General features: G+C 38.4%; 1 protein-coding gene across 5 annotated transcripts in view; it reads right to left on the minus strand.

Annotated features, from left to right (window-relative positions):
* Positions 1-313: 313 nt before the first annotated feature.
* Positions 314-20,362, minus strand: part of SEC22A (SEC22 homolog A, vesicle trafficking protein) — a 20,549-nt gene continuing 500 nt past the window's right edge. The window contains exons 1-8 of one of the 5 annotated variants that reach the window (XM_042041495.1): positions 19,916-20,155; positions 16,760-16,991; positions 15,091-15,294; positions 13,654-13,817; positions 12,382-12,576; positions 7,671-7,789; positions 4,937-5,002; positions 314-1,494 (exon numbers count right to left, since the gene is read on the minus strand). In XM_042041495.1, the coding sequence (XP_041897429.1) occupies positions 1,294-1,494; positions 4,937-5,002; positions 7,671-7,789; positions 12,382-12,576; positions 13,654-13,817; positions 15,091-15,272 (927 nt within the window). In that variant the 5' untranslated portion in view covers positions 15,273-15,294; positions 16,760-16,991; positions 19,916-20,155 and the 3' untranslated portion in view covers positions 314-1,293. Of the gene's footprint in view, positions 1,495-4,936; positions 5,003-7,670; positions 7,790-12,381; positions 12,577-13,653; positions 13,818-15,090; positions 15,295-16,759; positions 16,992-17,301; positions 17,441-19,915; positions 20,156-20,362 lie in introns of those variants that run through there. The other 4 variants (XM_042041496.1, XM_042041497.1, XM_042041494.1 and 1 more) reach the window with 4 other exon arrangements.

Raw genomic sequence — 20,362 nt, forward strand, 5'->3', positions numbered from 1 at the left:
CACAGCAAAGCTCTAGCAATTCCCAGCAACACAAGAACATGGCAACATCCCTGCCATTAAGGCTTGATTACAACTTGTAGATAACCTACATCTATTTGTACATGATGAAACATCATAACTAACTGTCATATAAAAATAAAACCCCAGTGGAAGTGATGGTGGTACTCCATGGTTGGCTGGGTTTTACTGGTTGATTCACCAGCTTGAGGAGCATATGATGGTTCTCTCAAACATAAGTTTAGATCACAGAGGTTTTATCCCAGCACAAAAACACCCAACCCATAAAGCCAGAAGAATCAACACAATCCCTGTATTTCTTGTTTAAGCTAATCAGACTGATTTATTATTTTCCTGTCAGCAATTGTCTATCTCAGGTTTGAGCTAATTATTCATCCATTTCTGAAGGTAAGGAAGAACATATAAAAAGAAGAACAGTATTCCAACAAGTACAAGTCACTCCATTTACTCACCAATCCCTTCTCTTTCAACCCTTCCAAACACATGAAGCGTGCAGGAATCCTGAGTTAAGTGGCAGAACTTTTTGAATAATTACAAAAAATGAACCCTATCTACATAAATCAATTTCAAAGAATAATTCAAAGGAAATAATAAATGAAAACAATAAATGAACTTATAGCACAAGACAGAGTGCCACGGGTGAAGCTGATCCCCAGAAACTGAGTTTCCAGGTTACATTTTAATTAAGAAAACATTCACATATATGTCAATGTGAAACAAAACATTCCAATATTTAGTATCTTACATATTCCACATCTAGTTTGCTAATATGCAATAGCATTATTATTACTTATTTAGCCTATTCCCTACTGCCTCACAAAGGCAAAACTGACCTTGGAAGTGAAAAGCTTTTATGATATGCGGAATATACTCTACACATTCCTCCGTTAACATATAAACGTGGTTCCACATTATCATCAGATAATGTGATCATGTAATACCATCAGATAATTCCACATCAAATTATCTCCATGAATGAATGAATGAAGCTTTTTTATGCCACCAGTCCTATTCTACATATATTTCACTGCATGGATATGCTTCACTTTCCTCCTCTAGTCCCATATTCTTTTGTGTCCTTTTCAAGAAAATAAAAAAATAATTTAAAAAAAGGTTCAACCACCAAGTGTAAAATGTCCACAAGCATCTTACATTGATTTATTAAAAAAAAAAAAAAAAAAGCCCCATTCAGACAGCTTCTTCTTTTGGAGAACAGCTTTACATTCCTGAGAGTAACTACTGGAAGAAGACTTGGTCTCAATGTTCCAGGACTTGTCAGACATTGTAATCAGGGGACTTCCCCTGGGGTTGTCGCAGTCGGATTTGTAAGGTAGAAAAAGCTCCCACAGTCACATGGAAGAAGAGCTGCCACAGGTTGCGCAGTTCATACAGGTACATGTTACACAGGCAGATCAACCCAAAAGTCAGGAAGGATTTGGCATTCCTCCAGCCTGTGTAGTACACAAACAGGTAACACTGTCAGGAAATAAAGAAATCAGGTTACCTCATGGAAGATAACTCCTACTGAAGAAACATATCTGGTCACTGAAAAACTACAGCCCAAACCAAGGAAAAGTCTGAATCAAACATGTAAGAACAGTATCAATTCAGCAGTCAGGAAGGGTGAAGAGCACCTGATATCAATACAAGGTTACATTTTGCTTGCATTAAACCCTCTCTGAGAACAGTTCTCTCATAATAATTAACTACAGGCTGCAATGAGTGGCCCATGACAAAAGAAAGTGGATGTTCCTGGTAATCTCTGGTCAAAATACACTCTGTTCTATTCAAGCAGTGGAGAAGGAACAAGACCCACCAAGTCTTCTTCAGAAAACAATGGGAAGGACAAGGACAACACCAGGGCCCCAGAGCTCAGCACAAGGCAATCCCTCAGATACCTCCCAGTGTCCTGCCAGGGATGATGCTGATGGTTACCTGGCAGGTGCAGAGGCCCACAGACGCAGACTGCCCTGCTTCAGCTGCTGCAACACTGATCACACTTGGAGAGAAATACAACCACTCTACTGTAATTCTACCACATTTTAGGGTCTGTTCTGCACACTGTGGTATAACACAGGCTGTCAGTACTGCCCAGTTTCCTACTCAGCCTGCAGCCTATTGTAACTGGAAATCTGTTCAAGTCTCTTGACTCAATTTTTATCTCTAAAAGGACACAGCTTTTACTCAGACATGATTTTTATTTCTTCTATTGTTTGAACTACTCCCTTAACTGCTAAAAAAAAAAAAAAATGCTTTGGCCCTCCCCTGCATTCAGGTCATTTCTGATGAGGGAAGTTTTTTCTAAGCTTTAAGGTAGATAACAACGGTATTTAGGCTTACTTGCTATTCCAAATCTGTTCCCAGTGGATTTATAACCATAGTCACACAGATTTAACAGCATCCATCGTCAGATTATCTAAGTGCTACTTCTGTTCTTCCTGGGCATTTGCCATGCTTTATCAGTCAAAAAAACTCAATTTTCATTTTTCATGTTCCTCAAAAAAGGGCAACTGAACAGTGAAATTTATTGAGATCACTTTATATTCTACTTGAACTCTACCACTTTGTTATAAAGCATGCATTTCCACTGCAAGTGTGGCTGAGAGCAGCAAAGCTACTTGTGGCATCTGGATACCTAAATATTGTCAGAGAGGTGAGGACTGGCACTATCAGTAAGACTTGTACGTCCTTCCTCCAAAGCAAAGTAAAACTAGAGATGAATAATCTGCACGTTTCAGAATACAGACAGAATTCTTCTGAACCTGCTTGGTCATTTTGAGCAGAGTGAATGCAACCTACTTGTGCTGACAGTTTCACAAATCATATCTAAAAGAGCAATTAGTTGCTACTGGTATCTCAGCAATAAGAATTCAGATAATTTCCTAGTGTTGTCGCCTCCACTGACAATGTATGAACAAGTGTGACTGCTTCCAAGATTAAAATAAGAGTCAGGATACGCTTCATCAAAATGATTAATAAAGGCTTGAAAAAACAAATACTACAGCAGTTTAAAAATGTTACTGTAGCATGATGTTGCATGACTGTGAATTTTACTGAGGAACTGTTTCAAATTAATTCTGAAGCATACCTTTCATTGGTCTAGGTCTGAACTACTGGATTTGCCCCTTACAGAACAAATGAAAAGGCCAAAAAAACAGTCAAAAGGCCAAAATGCTGCAGTTTTAATACCTTACTATAACAAGTCCTGTTACGGAACTCCTGAGGGTTGTTTTTCTACTACTAAAGGGAAGTGTTATCAAGGCAATTTCTGAGCATGCTTTTATGGAGAAGGCTCCTCTGTGTGATTTCAAAGATGATTTTGATTTTTGATTTTTTTTTTTTTAAATAAATGTTAAGAGATGACTGAAGGCTCAGCTCCTGTCCTGATGCTTTGCACTTCTGGTACAACTCAGTTTTTACTTTCCTCTTTACAAAAGACTAGAAACTATGACACAACACTAGACATGTCAATGAGCCTAAAACATTCCATGTAAGTCCAGTTCTTTTGCCTGCACACCTGGGTTATAATTAGCATTTCTTGGAAACTAGAGACACACTGCTGTGTTGTTATTAACTGAACGAGACAATACAGCACAATGGATGCCTGGTGGGTGAATGACAGTGAAATGCGCTGTCATGCAACACAGGGAATTAATGTCCTGAGCTCTTAACTGTAGCAAAAGAACATCAGAACATGCCAGAGAACCAATATCCCTCTTAATTCTGAAAACTGACCAATCACATATTGCAGGAATGATACCAGAGGCTGGGAAACAGAGTTTCAACAGATGTATTTTGAATATTAATAAAAAGCCTGCATAGATTCTTTCTTTCAGACAGCTCTGTTCAAGGCAAACAGTAGAGGAAAGATACACATCGTCACATCTCAATGCACAGACATGAATACTTTATAAAAAATAAGGTTTCCAATTTAGGAGAGGAGGGAAAATGTGTATTTTTTACACAAAAAAAGAATGGAGGAGCTCCACCTTATTTGATATATGGAACAGACTGTTGGCATGGAAAATTAACACCAATCTAAATTATTTAAGGAAGAAGTTGATGGAAAGTCAGTAAGTGTTAAAGAACACAAGCTGCACTGTGACATTTTGCTAGAGATATATTGTAGAGAATGAAGACTACAGACAACCTTGACAAAAGACTGACTGAAAGGCATTTTTTTATTTTATTGTCTGACACTGTACTAAACACTGGCACACAGAAACAAGTAAAAACTGCATACTCCACATGTCCAATATTAAAAGTCAAAGTAACTATAACAGCAACTGAGCATGAGAGACATAGGTTAATGTAACAGCAGTGTCACTGAATGACAAATGCCAATGGGCACCATGATACCTTGTTATAAATTACAGAGGAAAGTCAAATTCAGATGCAGAAATGGAAAACTGACAGACATGAAAACTAAGGGGAAGTGTCACGCAGAAGGAAAACATAGTGAAAAGTGGCCACAAGCTTTGAAAATGAAGGAGATGCACGTTAAGGTACCAAGTGAAGAAAATTACAGAGTGTAGTGCTTAGGTTTTACTGCATTTACTTCAAATCTACCCAAAGGCAAGCAGCAGTAAGCTATTTATTCAGATGGTTAAGTCTACTTGAACTATGAAACTGTGACTTCAAGGAAAAAATATAACCTCCACTTCTCGTGACTTTAGAGATAATTATCTTAATTGTCTTAATCATCCAACTAGAGAAAAAATGCTGGCAAACAGAAGCTCTTTGTATCAATCTACTACTACATGATAGCTAATGATTAATGAAATAAAACAGAGCAGAAATTATTTTTTATAATCACCCTATTCAAGTATCTGTGACATTTAAGAAAACATGATGACACTTATGCATGACTGGGTAATGTTTCTAAACTTTAGTGAATTATGCAAACAGAAGAACACACCTGGTACAAACAGGCTACCGTTCCAAGAAAAAATGCAATAACATAGCTGAAATCTTCACCTTCATTCTGCAAGAATAAAACAAAAAGCCATGTTTTACAATGTTTCAGTAAAATACCAGGCATTTACAGTATGAAAGTTATGAATTACTGCATGCTAAAATAGTTTCACATAGAGATTTATAATAATTCCTTTACCACAGTAAAATGAAAGTTAGGACTAACCAGTGCTTACTTACATGTCTGTGAACAAATCATGGTGATCTGGAGTCTGACCAAAATGTTTGTGCACACCAAACAACTCCTGCCAAGATTTTCAAAAGCTTTAAAGAAGTCCAGCTCTAACACTGGACACTTACCTTCTCCAGATGCCTTTGAAAATTCAAGTCTAAACACTGGTAACTACCTTTAATAGCAACTTGGTAGAATTATGCCTTCCTAAAGCTTCAGAGAATGGGAATGAGGTAACAGAAAGGATGCAAACTGGCCACTAGGGTGGGGTAAAACTCTACACACAAAACGAAGGCAGCTTTGTGCTCATGCAGTGAGAGTGAACAGCAGCACAGGAATTTATCAGAGACTTGGGAAATAATGCTTTCTTGAAGGAAAGATGGAAAAATTTACTTGAAGTGACAGGTTTTTCTACTATGTGTTTAGAAAACAAAACAAATCCTTTAACTTTTTCAAACAAATTGTTACAGTTCCTATAGAGAGCTGAACAGAGTAAATTTACATGCTCAGTGACTATTTTAACTGCATTTCTAACAAACATCTGCAACCACCAGAAACTTTCCCAAGAAAACAATGGGTACTCATGCAAATGTTCTTCCTTGAGAGCAAATACCACTTTGAGAAGATAGTGGTCCATTCACAAAGATGTTCAGTGTGAAGCATTTCCATCTCCAATGCTGACTAGGAAAAACTTTGCATGTCTGCACATAAAAATGACTTCCACAACACAGTAACTTCTACCCAGGATGTCTTTGCCCCAGTGCCACTGCATATCTGGTGGAGTACAGTTACAGATTGTAACAGAATTTTACTAACAGCCAAATAAAAACACTGATTATAAAGCAAACAGTAATTCAAAGAGATGCTTTTGAATGACTTCTCAGAACACGTTCCATTAACTGTGTTTTGGATTACTTCTCCCTAAACCTTGTGGATTTTTCTATAATAAAATTAATTAAGAGAAATTTTAATGGATTTTTAGTGTGCCTCATTTGTCAGAAATAAAAATTATCTTCCATCTGTACTGCAATCTATTACCTCCAGATGCAGTAACATAGAGAATAAAATTAACTGGATGTCCTGTCATCACTTAAATCGATTAATCTAACATTGGCATTCCTTTTAAAAAAATCAGCTGCAGAAAGGTAACAAAATAGTTTTAGCAACATCACACTAACTGACAGAAATCTGTTCAGTACTATTTGTACTTGGCCTAGAGACCAAGACTTACAAGGAGCAGCTGAGGAAACTGGGGCTGTTTAGCCTGAAGAAGAGGAGGCTCAGGAGAGAACTTACTGCTCTCTGCAACTACCTTAAAAAGGACGCTGTAGCAAGGTGGGGGTGGGGCTCTTCTCCCAAGTAACATGGGGTAAGATGAGAGGAAACGGCCTCGTTGCACCAGGGGAAAAATTTCTTCACTGAAAGGGCTGTCAAGCTGCCCAGAGAAGTGGTTGAGTCACCATCCCTGAAGGAATTTAAAAGCTTTGTAGATGAGGCACTTTGGAACGTGGTTTAGTGAACTTGGCAGCACTGGGTTATGGTTGGACTCAGGTCTTTTCCAACCCAAATAACTATAAAGTCCAGATAAGTTTGAATAAAAGACTATCTATCAGTCAAGCAAGAGGATTACCATTTTCTTTCAGAAAACTTCCATGGGGCTTTTAGTTTCTATGTCTATCACCATAATAACAGCCATTAAATGGTAAGGAAATCTTTTTTTTTCTTTTTGTGGCAACACACATGAACTTTCTGTGCATGCCTGCAAGCACTACCAGCATATTCACCTGAATTGCTTGAAAGCATAAACCATTATTAGTGACACTGTAGCACTTGTGAGAATACAACCAGCACAAGAAATGGAATAGAAAGAAACTGAAAGGCTACAGGGAGGGTCACAGTAGAGATTTTACAGAAAAAAATGGGTTTGGGAGACTTTGTTTGGTGAGGGGGGTGTTGTTTGAGGAGGTGAGGGGAGTTTAGAAGAAATCACTTGACTATTCTCCAACACTGATCCTTTCAGCACACAATGAGAAATAAGGTTTATTTTAAAAAACTAAAAAAGTTCTCTAAAAAACGATTTTACAGAATCTGTTTAAAGATTCCCGCTCTCTGGACTTTTCAAAAACTGCCCCGATTTTCAAAGCTGTTCATCATTTCACTCAAGTGCTTTTAAATAGCATCTATAGAAATTAAACGCCTCATACCCTGGCATAAATTTAGAAAACAGAACATTATGTTCACATCCTCACTGCTACCAAGGTACCAGGGAAGGAGCTGGCCACCCACCTTCCACTGCTGTTGAAACTCACAGCCTTGATGAATGAGGCAGCACACTCAAGGAGGATGCACAGATCACAAACAATACAGGTTTCATAACAGAGGCCTGACCTCACAAACAGTACTTCTGAAATAAAACTGGCACGACTTAGTTCATATAGCATCTTCTAAAATGAAAATTGTGATTGCTATGATGCATAACTTTTAAATTTATAAACACGTACAATACCTGGAGAAGGCTTTCTATGGCATGGAAGCCACGGATTAAATTCAAAGCTCCACATAACAGACTAAGCACAAATGAAACAATCCCTGGCAGAGTCACAGGTTCCAGACGCTGATGAGGAGCTGCAAAGCAGATCACAAAAAGATATCAAAGGTCAAAGCAATGCCTTCAGAAATTCAGTAAAATAATAATCTCATTTTTCAGTGGCTTCTAGCTCAAGAGATCACTGAAGCAAACCACAAAATGTCAAGTTTTTTTCTAAAAAGACAAATCTTTCAGCACAAGGTTTAGCAAAAAGTAAACTTTCCTCCAGTTCACATATATAATTGTCTTGTTATATTTAGTCTTTATCTCAATATGTTCCATTTATTCAGTATGGTACTGATGGCTGCTCAAACAGGCCAGGAAATCAATAGTAAAAGATGCACTTGCTAGTGAAATCTGTCCATAATTAGTAACCTGCTAAAAAGTCACGTACTTCAGAGCCTCTCTCAAAACCTCTATTCTTCTTTAACACAAATGCATTAGTGAGACATTGAGACTGATTTAGCTTGTTTGCTGAACAGAACATTTGAGGCAAAGCTATCACAGTCCCCTTCCTTAAAAAACAGTGAGTGCTACCAAAGACACACATGCAGAGACAGCTCTGAAACTTCCAGATTGTGCTTAGCCGCTTATAAGTAAAACACATTAAATTGAAACACTCTTTCTTTCCACGCACACCCGCTCTTTCAAGCTTATCTAGGGTCACAAGTATGTAACAACCACGTATGTTCCTCATTACTGTCCTTTTCCATAATGAATAACAGAAAGCAAATGTGAAAAAACAATGCAAAACTCTTAACAGTCTGGGCAACACTGGGAAAACAATGGGACTACTGAGCTGCACTCAAATCATTCTGTTCAAATCAACCAAGTGTAAAGATGTGAACAATGAGGTTAATGAACTGTAACATTAATAGAGAGAGGGGTGTCAATCCTGGTTGTTTGTATTGCACAGATCCAGGAAAAAGGTTTCTCTAACAGTTTATGAAGTTACGGAACCTAAAAAAAAACCCAACAAAAGCTATTTCACATTGATAAGCAGGCAGGGCTGTCTAATTATGAGTGTACAATAACACAAAAATAAAATACAGGATGAGTTCAGTTAATTCATTTGTGCTGAATTTAATAGTGTATAATTTAATAGTTGGGGTTTTTTTTAAACAAAGGCATAACCCACGTTTAACTTTGAGAGCTCACTGCTTTTCTAACTGTAGGGCACATTACTCCCAGTAATCACTCAGTTAAGGTTAGATATGCTAGATATGCTACTTGCATACCAAACCACTCTTTCTCAATGACTCCCAACTGGTTGTTTTGTTTTGGCTTTTTTTAAGCCATCTCATCTAGAGAGTGGAAAAAGCTGAGGGTGTGTATGACTGTTTTTAGCCAAAAGTAATTCTATTCCATTAACTGGTGGATAAAATTAGTTCACTGCTCTCCACTCGCAGCTCTCCAGAAAATCTCCTTTTCCCCATGTATTGGGTAACTTAAAATCATCATGAGCTAAACCAGCATTTAAAACACCTCTCTGAGAACCATGGAGGGAAAAGGATCTGGTCAGCTAAATCAAGATGGTCTACGAAGGCTCTTAAAATACTAACTTCTCTCTTATTAAAATATGAAAAAAATCCAAAAAAATGTAAAGGACATTGTGCACCACTACTAATGTCATTAAACTCTCCAGAGACTGACAAATTTTAGTGTGACAATCAAAGCAACAAGGGTCATTTATACACAAAAAGATGAAGGCAAAACCAAAAGAACGAAGAAGGAATGTCAGAGAAGGCATGGTAAAGGACAATTGACTTTGAATTGGTACATCCATCAATCTTAGAAATATGGTAAGTGCTGTATCAAAAATTCTCAGTTCAAATAAAGCAGAAATTCTGAATTTAATGTTTACATTTAAATAAAAATTCAGGAAATTTACAGGACATGAGAAACTGCACTACTCATACGGATGTTTATTTCAAACTAAAATGTAAAAAAAAAACCCCAAACCCAAAAGCATGGAGTATACCATCAGGCAAAAAAACCCTTCAATTTGACAAATGTTCCTTCACTGTAAAAAAGCTCAGAAAATAGTAATTTTATCCTAATCTGAAACATCACACATCAGCATGCTGTGACCCTATTTCTAATGCCTGCCAACACCTACATGTACCTTTGAGGCAAGATTCCATCCATAATCTGCACACTTTATGCTTCCCACATGCAGAATTACCCCTACTCCTCACTGCAGTGCATAACTCTCTCAGGGAAAAGGCCTGCTGCTGCAAGCACTCTGCCAACACAGGAGGCCTGGACACCATACCCTGGCTACACATCCAGTTACAGTGTGAGCAAGTAAGAGCCACTGCTTCCCCACCGCCCAAACTAATGCCTCCAACTCTGCCATTCTGCGTAACAAAACGAGATTTGCATCCACCTAACTTCCTACCTCTGCATGCTCTCCAACTTCATTTAACACAGTTCACTTATAGCAAGTCCTACTTTTTAACAGCACAGCATATTCAGGAAATTCCACTAGGCAAAACATATCCTTTTGTGAGAATCTGTCCTTAGAGCAAAAGGAGAAACTTGGAAGTCTAGCCAACTGAGTGGGCAGCAAACATGCAGGGAAAGTTCTTTTCAAGGGTGGAGAGAAGTGTTGAATGTAAAGAACTACAAAACTATTAGCAGACTTGCTAAAAAAGACTGTTATTCAATAGCATCTAAAATGTGAAGAGCTGAAGAAGGAGCAAAGTGCCAACCTCTCATAACGTACAGCCCTTTGATGGTGAGTTTCTACAGCAACTCAAGGAAGGAAGTGGATAACTGAACAGAGATCTATGAATTCAGAGGAAGAAGAAAGTTAAAAACAACTGAAAGAGAAACAGAAGAAAATCGACATGGAAAGAAAAGAGGACAACAGAACTACTTCTGTAAGAAGTTGTAGAGAGGTAAGTAAAAAAAAATTAGAAGATCACCTGGAAATTATTCTCAAATCTTCTTTTTTAGTAAAAAGGGAAATGGTCCCTGTGTGTTTTAATTTAGGCCTATATTACCTTCCAACACTCTTAGTCAAAAAAATGATGAAAATCACATCTCCCACTACAAGGACAACTTTTAAGAGACAGCCAATTTTGACACAGGCTGAGTTCTCTCATGCTTACTGCTTTTTCTCTTCACAGTTGCAGGAAGTTCGAATCTAGACAATTTTCAGAGCTAACCAGCTGCCACTTCTGCCACCATAACCCTTTCCACAAAGCAGGATTACACCAGAACAGTAGGAGTAAACAACAATGTAAGAAGCAAAAGTGGCAAAAGAGTGGTATCACAGCATTACATACCTTTTAAAAGAGCCCACACATGTAAAAAGATGACAAAGGTATGTACAGCGCTTAAACGATTCCATTCTTTTAAACAATTTAAACACCTTCACACTTTTCCTTTATTAATCTTTCTGAATCTAACTCTAATACTGTTAAATTGCAAATACAGAGATTGTAAGCTATTTCTACACTGTCTCATAGCACCTGGAATTCTCAGAATCAGGGCCCCAGAGTATGAACAGGGCACCCTACTGATTTTGTCTGGTTTTCATCTTCCATAGAAAGCAGTTTTCAATCTTCTAGAGTAATCCTTATGAGTAAGTACGTAGTAAGAATAATATACAGGCAAAGAGATCCTATTAATACATACATACACATAAACTGCACAAAATCTCATTTATTACAACATTGTTTAGATGTTTAGATTTACAATTGCAATTCTATGATTTATGATTGCACCCTGACACTGTCAAGTGAACAGCATCAATGTGTGCCTTCTCAGAATAATTTAGACACAGAGGTACTTTTGGGAAAAAAAAAGGGAAATACATTAACTAATTAAAATCAACACTTCCTTCCATTATATTTATGATTTTGCTTAACTAAACTTGGAGAACTGAAATCAGATGATGTCAGTTTCACATGTGGAGTCCATGTACCAGTGCAAGGATTTGGCATTTTCTTTCTGTCCTGCTGGGAAACATCTGAGGGCTGGCCTCAAACCAATTGAGAAGATTCACTTAATAGCACAAACCTTTAACCCAGCTCAACCCTGCAATTCCACATTTAACTCCTACATGAAATAAATGAAATTCGTTTAAAAAAATTAACAACTGCTTAAATGAAATTGGCAGTTTTGTACAAAATTGCAATTCTTAACATGGTACACAGGGCACTCATTTTAGACAGTGCATCTTTTAGCCAGCAGAGCTCTTTGGATTTTCACCATTGCAAAGGCTTCCAACAGAGATGCTTCTCCCTCCAGCTGCTCTAACTCCTGACACTGTCCTCAGCTTATGACAACACTGAGTCTTAGTGGACAGAAACAATAACAATTTTCAGAAATCTTAGAAGGTCAGAAAAAGATCATCTTCTTGTGAAGTGCTCATCTTCATTTGCAGGGATTTTTTCCTTCAATAAAGCCATACACTTAAGAAACCCATTTCTCCCTCTGAGTGCCTTGGGAAAGTAAGCATTTGGAACAGGGGATAAAACAGACGTCTGAGCTAAAATACACATTAGGTCATTCCAGCTTTACGTTTTAGAAACATGAAAAAAAGCTTTTTTAAGAAAAACAATGAATTTTGTTGCATCTGTCTCATTTAAGGATACAACTACAGAAGCCTGGAACTTACCTGCAGATATCTTACCAGTATTCTTATACTCCCCCACAGATATATGTGAAAAGCCGTTGGCTGAACCAAGTTCTGACACAGAAATTTGGTACGGTGGTCTCAGTTTGATTTCTGTCTGCATATCAGCAAGATTCATCTTTGTTGACAAAGAACGTGTGTTGTTGTATCTCTGTTTGGTCCTCTGAATGAAATTATCTGTGCAAAATTTAAAATAAAAAAGTGGGGTTTTGTTAATTACTTAATCCAGGACCATGCATCTTTTCAGTTCACAAATTGAAATATATTGTTTGAAATATTTGTATTTATCTTGGATTTTAAACACTATTTCTGTTTTGTGCCTAATACATCATGGGTTATTTAATTCTGCAGTTCAAAAAAAATTAAGCTCTAAAAATATAATTACATAGTAACTGTGAATAAACTAATGACTTTTCATTGCATGAGACCAAATGCATTTCTAATACAATGGATTTACTGCCTTATTCTAGCTTTTCTGTTAGTTTAGTAAATATCCTTATGAAAAAATTATGTTGTGGAAGAAAAAAAGTGTTCATAGAAATTTTCAAAAGGAGGACAATAATGTTATATAGAAATTGTCAACAACTGACTGACTGAACTATAGACAGAAATTAACCAACTGGAATATCTTCCCCCATGTTTCTAAAATTGTTGTTCTTCTTGCTCTAATGTGTTTTATAAGAATATCCAATTACAGTAATTTCTAATATATAGTACTAAAGCAACATAAATTAATGGAATTCATAACAGCTGTTACCTGGTATATATGAGATGCATTTGGAGTCTGAAGATTAAATGCTTCCCTACATGTTAGACAAATAAAAATTTCTCCCTTTCATGTATTGAAGAAAAGGTAGCATAGCTACGAGCTAACATGAAACTGAGAAATTTCACTTGAGAAATTTCTGAAGCTCAATGACTTCACAGGTTAAGTATTTCAACAGGTATGAAGTCAAACAACTCCTAGTAATATTATCTAGAAGACGAACTCCAGAGTTGGTGACACAAGGCTTAAACCAAAACCTACTGGAATGAACAGAAATAAGTTTGGACAAAACACTAGTAGCCTAATTTAATGCCCCCAGAAGAATTTCTTTATTGACTCTAACAGGAGTTAAATCAGATTCTAAATCCACCTGAAACAGAGCTATAAACTGCTTTGGACATTTTTTTTGTGTGTGCACTAAGTTGCATCTATTTAAATATTCATTTGTCTTAGTATGAGAATGAAGGGGGGAAAAGTCAGATCCTTACCAAACTCTATGAAACAGTACGGTCTGATAGCAGTATTTGTCTTCATCATATTGTAGGTAGTGATGAACTCCTTCTGAAGCTCATCCAGGAAACAGAAAGCCAGGACACTGGGATAATTTTCAGTGCACAACATCATATAGCTTACTCCCAGAGAACTTATAAAGCTAGAATTGAGAAAACATATTCAAAATTTCAAATTTAAATCCAGTGAATTAACTGCTTCTCTAGTCTGATCTCATATTCTATAATCAGAAAAACAAAAACTTATCTGGGGCAGCAAAGGAATAAATGTTTACTGAAAAGTCCAACACTATTCTAGAAGAAAAACAAGTTACTTTTACGTGATGTTTTACTTGAACACCACAATGTAGAATCATGTAAGAAGCTGTATTACACACATGTGAAAGAGAAAACAAGAAAGCTTTTAGGATGCAGAAACACAGCAGGTTTGTCCCATAATAGCTTTACACTCATCTCAAATGTACAATATCTGAGCTGGTACAGCCCAAAAATGCAAAACCTTATTTTCAGATTGGGGGGGTAGGGCTGTTGGTTCTTTCTAGAACATGGGAAGAAATAAAACTGCTCTGCAGAATGCAGAATTAATAATTCTCAAAAGATAGTTGCAAGGACAACCAGAGATGGCAAATATGAAATCAGAAAAGGACAGTTTTCAATATACATATTATTCCCTGTTGGATTTAGGCTATTCATTAGCGTTTTCATCAGGTTTTCATGATACATTCAAATATCTTCAAAATCTTGCTGAATAACTTACAGTATTAAAACTAATCAAAGACAAAAGTAGTAAAAACTATCCTGATGAAGCCTTACATCTCATTCTTAAAAGTTTATCAGTTTACAGGCCAACTACAGTTGGCCTGCTTAAAAAAAAAAAAAAAATGACTGAAACAATTTAGTCCAATCTGGGCCTCAATCCAAGAAATGCTGGAAACTCACATATCCCAATGGGAGATGGAGAGGGCTCACCAGGATCATTCTAGGATCATTCACGTGGTACACTTTCCACCACTGTAACTTCTACATGGTTACTAGAGGCTAAGATGAAATTACTCACCTCATTTAAAACATCTAAATTAGAATCAGAATTAAGGTCAGCTAAAGTGTAAGTGAACTATAACCAATAAAAAGTTTCTTCCAAATATCTAATCCAAACCTATTCTTTCAACGTAAAGCCACTCTTCCTATGATGTTGTCCTATGATTTGGTGCCCTTGTAAAGGAACTTCCATGGAAGTTTGTGTAGGTTCAAATCTTCCTACAATTTCTCAGTTTTGAATCAGTTCTAAATTTCTGCTACATAAATAGTGCCAAGAATCTTATTCTGATTAAACGTTTCTAATGTGAACTGTTAACTTTTTAACTTACAGACACACATCACCCAGGATGTTGCAAATACACAAATTAGAAGCCTTACTTTATATTATACTGTCCAGTTTTCAGAGTACATCTGTCAGGAAGCTGAGAAAGTTTTTTTGAGAGCATTTTAAAATATTTTCTACATTCTTGCATTCCCGTGCTCTGGTCATAATCAGTAGATGCAGACAGTGGGAGTCCATCCCTCACACGGACCACAGAGGCAGATAAAATCATAGACATTGCCAACAGAGTTAATGACAACCTGCAACAAAACACATCAGGAGGAACCAGAATTAAGGTAAAAGCAGAAACAACAAAGTCAACTGTGATGAATCAAACTTCTCAAGCTGTACACTGGGTTCAGGCTTCAACTGGGGCACAGTGAGGATTTTCAACTATAACTCAGACTAGTCTTAACTGAACAGGATCTATTAATCTACACAAGCCACGAAACAGTTCTTCAAACCTTACATTAAATCAAAACATTCAAAAGTTTAGCTAGAGAAGTATTAAAACAAGGATTACTTATCTGCTAAGCATCAGTACACAAATTTTTTCTCCTACAAGTGGGCGAACTGCTAGAATTTATATGAAGCCAAAAGCAAACACTTCCTCAGCTCTTAACACTGCTCAGCAGACTCCTACCATATACTACACCTATCACTTCAGACACTATGAAAAAATATTTTTGCCTCCCTCGGATGATGGTACTCAAGTTCCATACAGTCACAAACTGCAAAAGGAAACAGATTTCTGGATACAGCTGAAATATGCTTTTGTGTGTGATACTGACATGTTTACAGCACCTTTCAAACTATGACGTTAAGGGTGCTTTACAAGCCTCAGCAGCTGAAGGACTGTATTCTCGCAAGTCAGAAATCCAAAATTTTCCCAAAAAACCACGGCCTCTTCACAAAAGAGAGGAAATAGCTGGTTTTTTAACCTGAACTCTAAACTTCTCTATTTCCCACTCCCCAAAGGTTATATATCCATTAGAATACTTAATGAATAATCAACAATATTCAGGTTTTTCAAGGTTATTTACTCCTCAGAGAAAAAGAGGCATATAATAATTTAAGCACTGAAAATGTGTTGTCATTTTCAGTTTAATAAATTCAGCTTCATCAGCAGTCAAACTTCAACCTCCTTTGAGAGCCATCACATTAGCTGAATAAATTCCAAGTTAATACCCTCGTATTTTACTTGTACAGCACATCAGACTTCCCCAAAGCTGTAACAGCAGTGGAAGCCACTGTTAACTGCAGTCTGATGAATACCTTGGGGCTTTTATCAGGTGCTCTTGTTATTTCAGCACTTCACTAGAGAATTCCCTCCTGAACAAAGTGCTTCCATCAGCTGGACACAGAAACAGAAAACAACCCCTACTCCAAGACTTCCTCTAGATAGGCCTGCTGGCATGAAGCATTCAAGAAACTAAACCCACAGTTCTAGAAACTTTTACCTATCTCTGAGTTCATGCACGCATTCCCAGAAGGACGATGCACACAGACTCATTTTCTTAACTATGCTGATAACCATATAACCAAGGCAGAAGCTCAAGAGCACGACAAAATTGCAGAGGAGCTTAAAACTGTAATGGTTCTCTGACAATAACCATTTTTACTGCTTGGAACTCAATCCTGACAGGGACTTTTGGGAGCTGTATCAATATAAACAAAAGAGCAATGATGCAATAGCAAAGTTTAAATACCCCTTCATTAACTTACTTGCACAAAATGTAATTTCATGGATCTGCATTTCCTCTGATGAAACAAATAACTTTTTTAGCACCTAACATGAAGAAAGGAATGTAGCTCCATGTCCTGTTTCAGGAAAAGGCAGTGAATAGGACTGCACTGCAGGAGAAACCCAGAATCCCGTAGCCAGATCTCAGAAGCAAAAATATTATTCTGTTCACTTTTTAAATGATCTCGATGGTTAATGTTCATGTTGAGCTATCTGATGAGATAAGAACAAACAGAAAAAGTTAGTAAATAGATTTACTGGCTAACAACATTCCTCAGCTCTTTTTGTGAGGGCATACATATTGGAAAGGCCTGAACATAGCCAAGGGAGATTACTCAAAAGATACTCAAAGAAAAAGAAAACTAGAATAACATGGGTATTAAAATGTTTCTGTGTTCTTTAAGAGAAGTTCAGGAAGTCCCATCACTTGAGGCACTTAAAATGGGAAAGCAAGTTATTTGTCTCCACAGTACAGGAGTAACTCAGGTTTACACAACCTTTGACTCTGAATCCCATCATTCACCTCATCCACTGTTTAATTAATCCATAATCTCCTCTGCTCAGAACACTTCAGGAATGTAACACAGAACAACCACAGCTGTATTTCCAAAGCATTAAGGTTTTCAGTGCTCAATCTCATCACAGTTGCTTTGCTCCTACAACTAAGGACAAAGAACATCAATACCACTAACAACAGCATGTATGCACACACAACAGACAAAGCAAATGATAAAGACATCTTTAGAGGTGTTCTTCCAACTTTTATGTCTATTCTCTGTGTAAATAAATATTTGCATAAATCTTGAACAAAACTTTCTTCAAGACTCCTACTTATATTCAGAGAAATGCAGGCTCTATAACAGAAGATAAGCCTCAATTGAAACCTGCCAATTCTCTTAATATACTACGAAATCACACAAGGTAGAAATTGTGTTGAGCTGAAGATCTTAACACCAGTCAGGTTTTGTTACCATCATCTTAAAAACCCACCCAGTGAAAATACGAACTTTCCTCAGCTTCCCAACAGCGAAATCAGAAAGCTATCTAATAATCAAAGTTAATAAAAGAAAATTACTTCGTTTGGAAGATCATACATATGTCAAGAGATGTATAATACACATACTGCAACAGAACACTCAGCCTTACCTGAAAAAGTATTAACAAAGAAAAAAAGTTTACTAAATCTACTTTACCCAGCTCTCAAAACAATACAGCTTTACACAAGGAGCCAAGTGGTAAATTTGATATGCACATATAGATTTAGAGATAGAAGAAAGATAAGACCTATCCCTAGATGTCTTTTTTAAACATCAAGCTTCAAAGCTGCATGAAGTAGTTCACCAAATCATTACAAATTTCATATGTTTTCCTCCAAAAAATTCTATATCCCTCCATCACCTGAAGATGAGAAAAGACTGCATTTCCAGTACAAATGGTCTATAAATCTATTACAGGTGCAAGGAAATTAACAGGGGTTGGGTTCACTGTCCCATTCCATGACAGAATTGTGGAATAACAAATCCAGCCAGCAGGTGTTTGGCTCACAGGTATCACAGAGGGTCCCTCCCAAAACATGTCACCAGCCAGTGGAACCCCATGTCACAGGCTGTTGTCTGTGCTACAATGTTACGTGATTTTAAGAGGCAACTGGAAAAGTTCACAGAAAAACTACCAGGGGTACTAAAACCAAATCACAACCCTTTGCTCAGCGGGATTCTGACCCCCACACAAACACCAACAGAGAGAGTACATCACAGAAGCACTACTCCACGTTTGCATTATTCTTGTTTCCCTTAGTTAGTATCTACTTCTGCCCCACCTTTATTAATTTCCCCTTACAACCCTTCACAGCCCTTCCTGCAAATGAGGACTGGGAGAACTCGTGGAAAAGAGGAGCATGGAGAAATCTGGCCACAGACAGGTAAGAGTCAGCAGAGTGGCTATTGCTCTGTTACTTCACCTTCCCTAGAGCTGTCCAACTCCTCATGCACATGTCAGCATCCACGGTTTCACAAGTAGGAATTAGCACATGTGCCTGGTTTCATTTTCTACCATGAACGAGAAACCTCAGGTGATGGAAACCAGAGCCTGTTTCACTGTACTTTTTTTTTAAGACATATTCAATTATCATGTTGCTTATTGCTGTGTTAAGATGGTATTTGATCCTGAAGCAGCATCTAGAAAAGTCCTAGGAACACTGAAAACAGAAAGTGGAACATTCCAGCCTTTTGTAACAAATTGGTTCTAACTTGTGAACTGACAGTTAATTGCTTTACATCTATCTGACATAGTCTTGTAACACTTTTGACAAGTGTTTGAAAGTGACCTGTGACTATGATTTGTTCAGAACACTTCACCTTAAAAAAGTCTAGCTTTCTCAAAATTCTGAGCAGATCTAGTGTGATGGCAAGCTTACCCTCCTGCACCTGACACCCTTCAGCACCAACTTAATCACAGCATTTCTTGCTGGGATGTCTGCCACTCATGAAAACCTTCTATAAAATATAAAATTGGGAAGTAGGTGCAAGCTGCACTCCTGTCCGACACAGAATGAAAACAAAACTTCTGTGTTTAGCTCAAGTGTACCTAATACTGTTGGACAATTTATTGTCCCCACTTCTGAGGGTTGTGACAGCTGCATTGCACAAGCAGGAGCCAGAATTTTTTCACTCTACAGCATACTTCAGAAATTCGTGTTACAAACTGGAGCAGTACAGAAGGACACAACAAATAAAGCTACTTTGACATCATCAGGTATGATGAGACAAGGCAACAATCCTAAACCACGAGTCAATATAATCCTTTCCATAAAGCCAGGGGGAGAGAGATCTCAGAGGCAAAACCAAGATTCACAAAATCAATTAGTCTGGAAAAGACCTCTGAGATCTTCGAGTTCAACCTGTGACTGGACACCACCATGTCACCAGCCACCACTAAGTGCCACGTCCAGTCTTTCCTGAACAGGTGGCTCCAGGCACAGTGACTCCACCACCTCCTTGGCATCCCAATCCAACACATAATCACCCTTTCTAAAGAAATTCCTCCTAACGTCCAAACAATTCTGAAAAACTAAGGAAACGGAACAAGCTGCATCCCAAAGTTTGGGAGCCGGACCCTTTCACCTACCACCTACTTACGTGGCAGCTCCGACACGACCATCTGCAGCCGCAGCAGAAGCGCTGACTCAGTGGTCACTGACTTAGGCGGATCCGCACCGCCCCAGGTCACAAAACTCCTGCAGAGCCTGGAGAGCGGCGGAGACCCCTACACACAGCGGGCTCCTGCTGCCAAGCGGCACTTGCAAGGACCCCGAGCGGCCCTTGCTGCCTCCCGAGCCCGCCCTGCCCGTGGCAGCGGTGCTGCCGCCGCCACTACCACCACCCCCCGTGACGGCGGCGGCGCCCCGCGCCCACCGCGGCTGAGGCGCGAACGCAGCCGGCCCCGAGGCTCCGCGGCCGGGCCTGGGGCCGGCAGGGGAGGGCAGGCGGGAGGGGAGGGGAGCGGAGGTGAGGGGAGGCGAGGCCGCGGCGCGGGCAGGGCCGGGGGGAGGGAGGCGGCGGCGGCCGCGGGTCCCGCCCCGCCCG

This window comes from Corvus kubaryi, unplaced genomic scaffold, assembly GCF_017639235.1.
Source record: "Corvus kubaryi isolate FWS band 111438036 unplaced genomic scaffold, C.kubaryi_AGA036_p1.0 37396, whole genome shotgun sequence".
Classification (NCBI taxonomy): domain Eukaryota; kingdom Metazoa; phylum Chordata; class Aves; order Passeriformes; family Corvidae; genus Corvus; species Corvus kubaryi.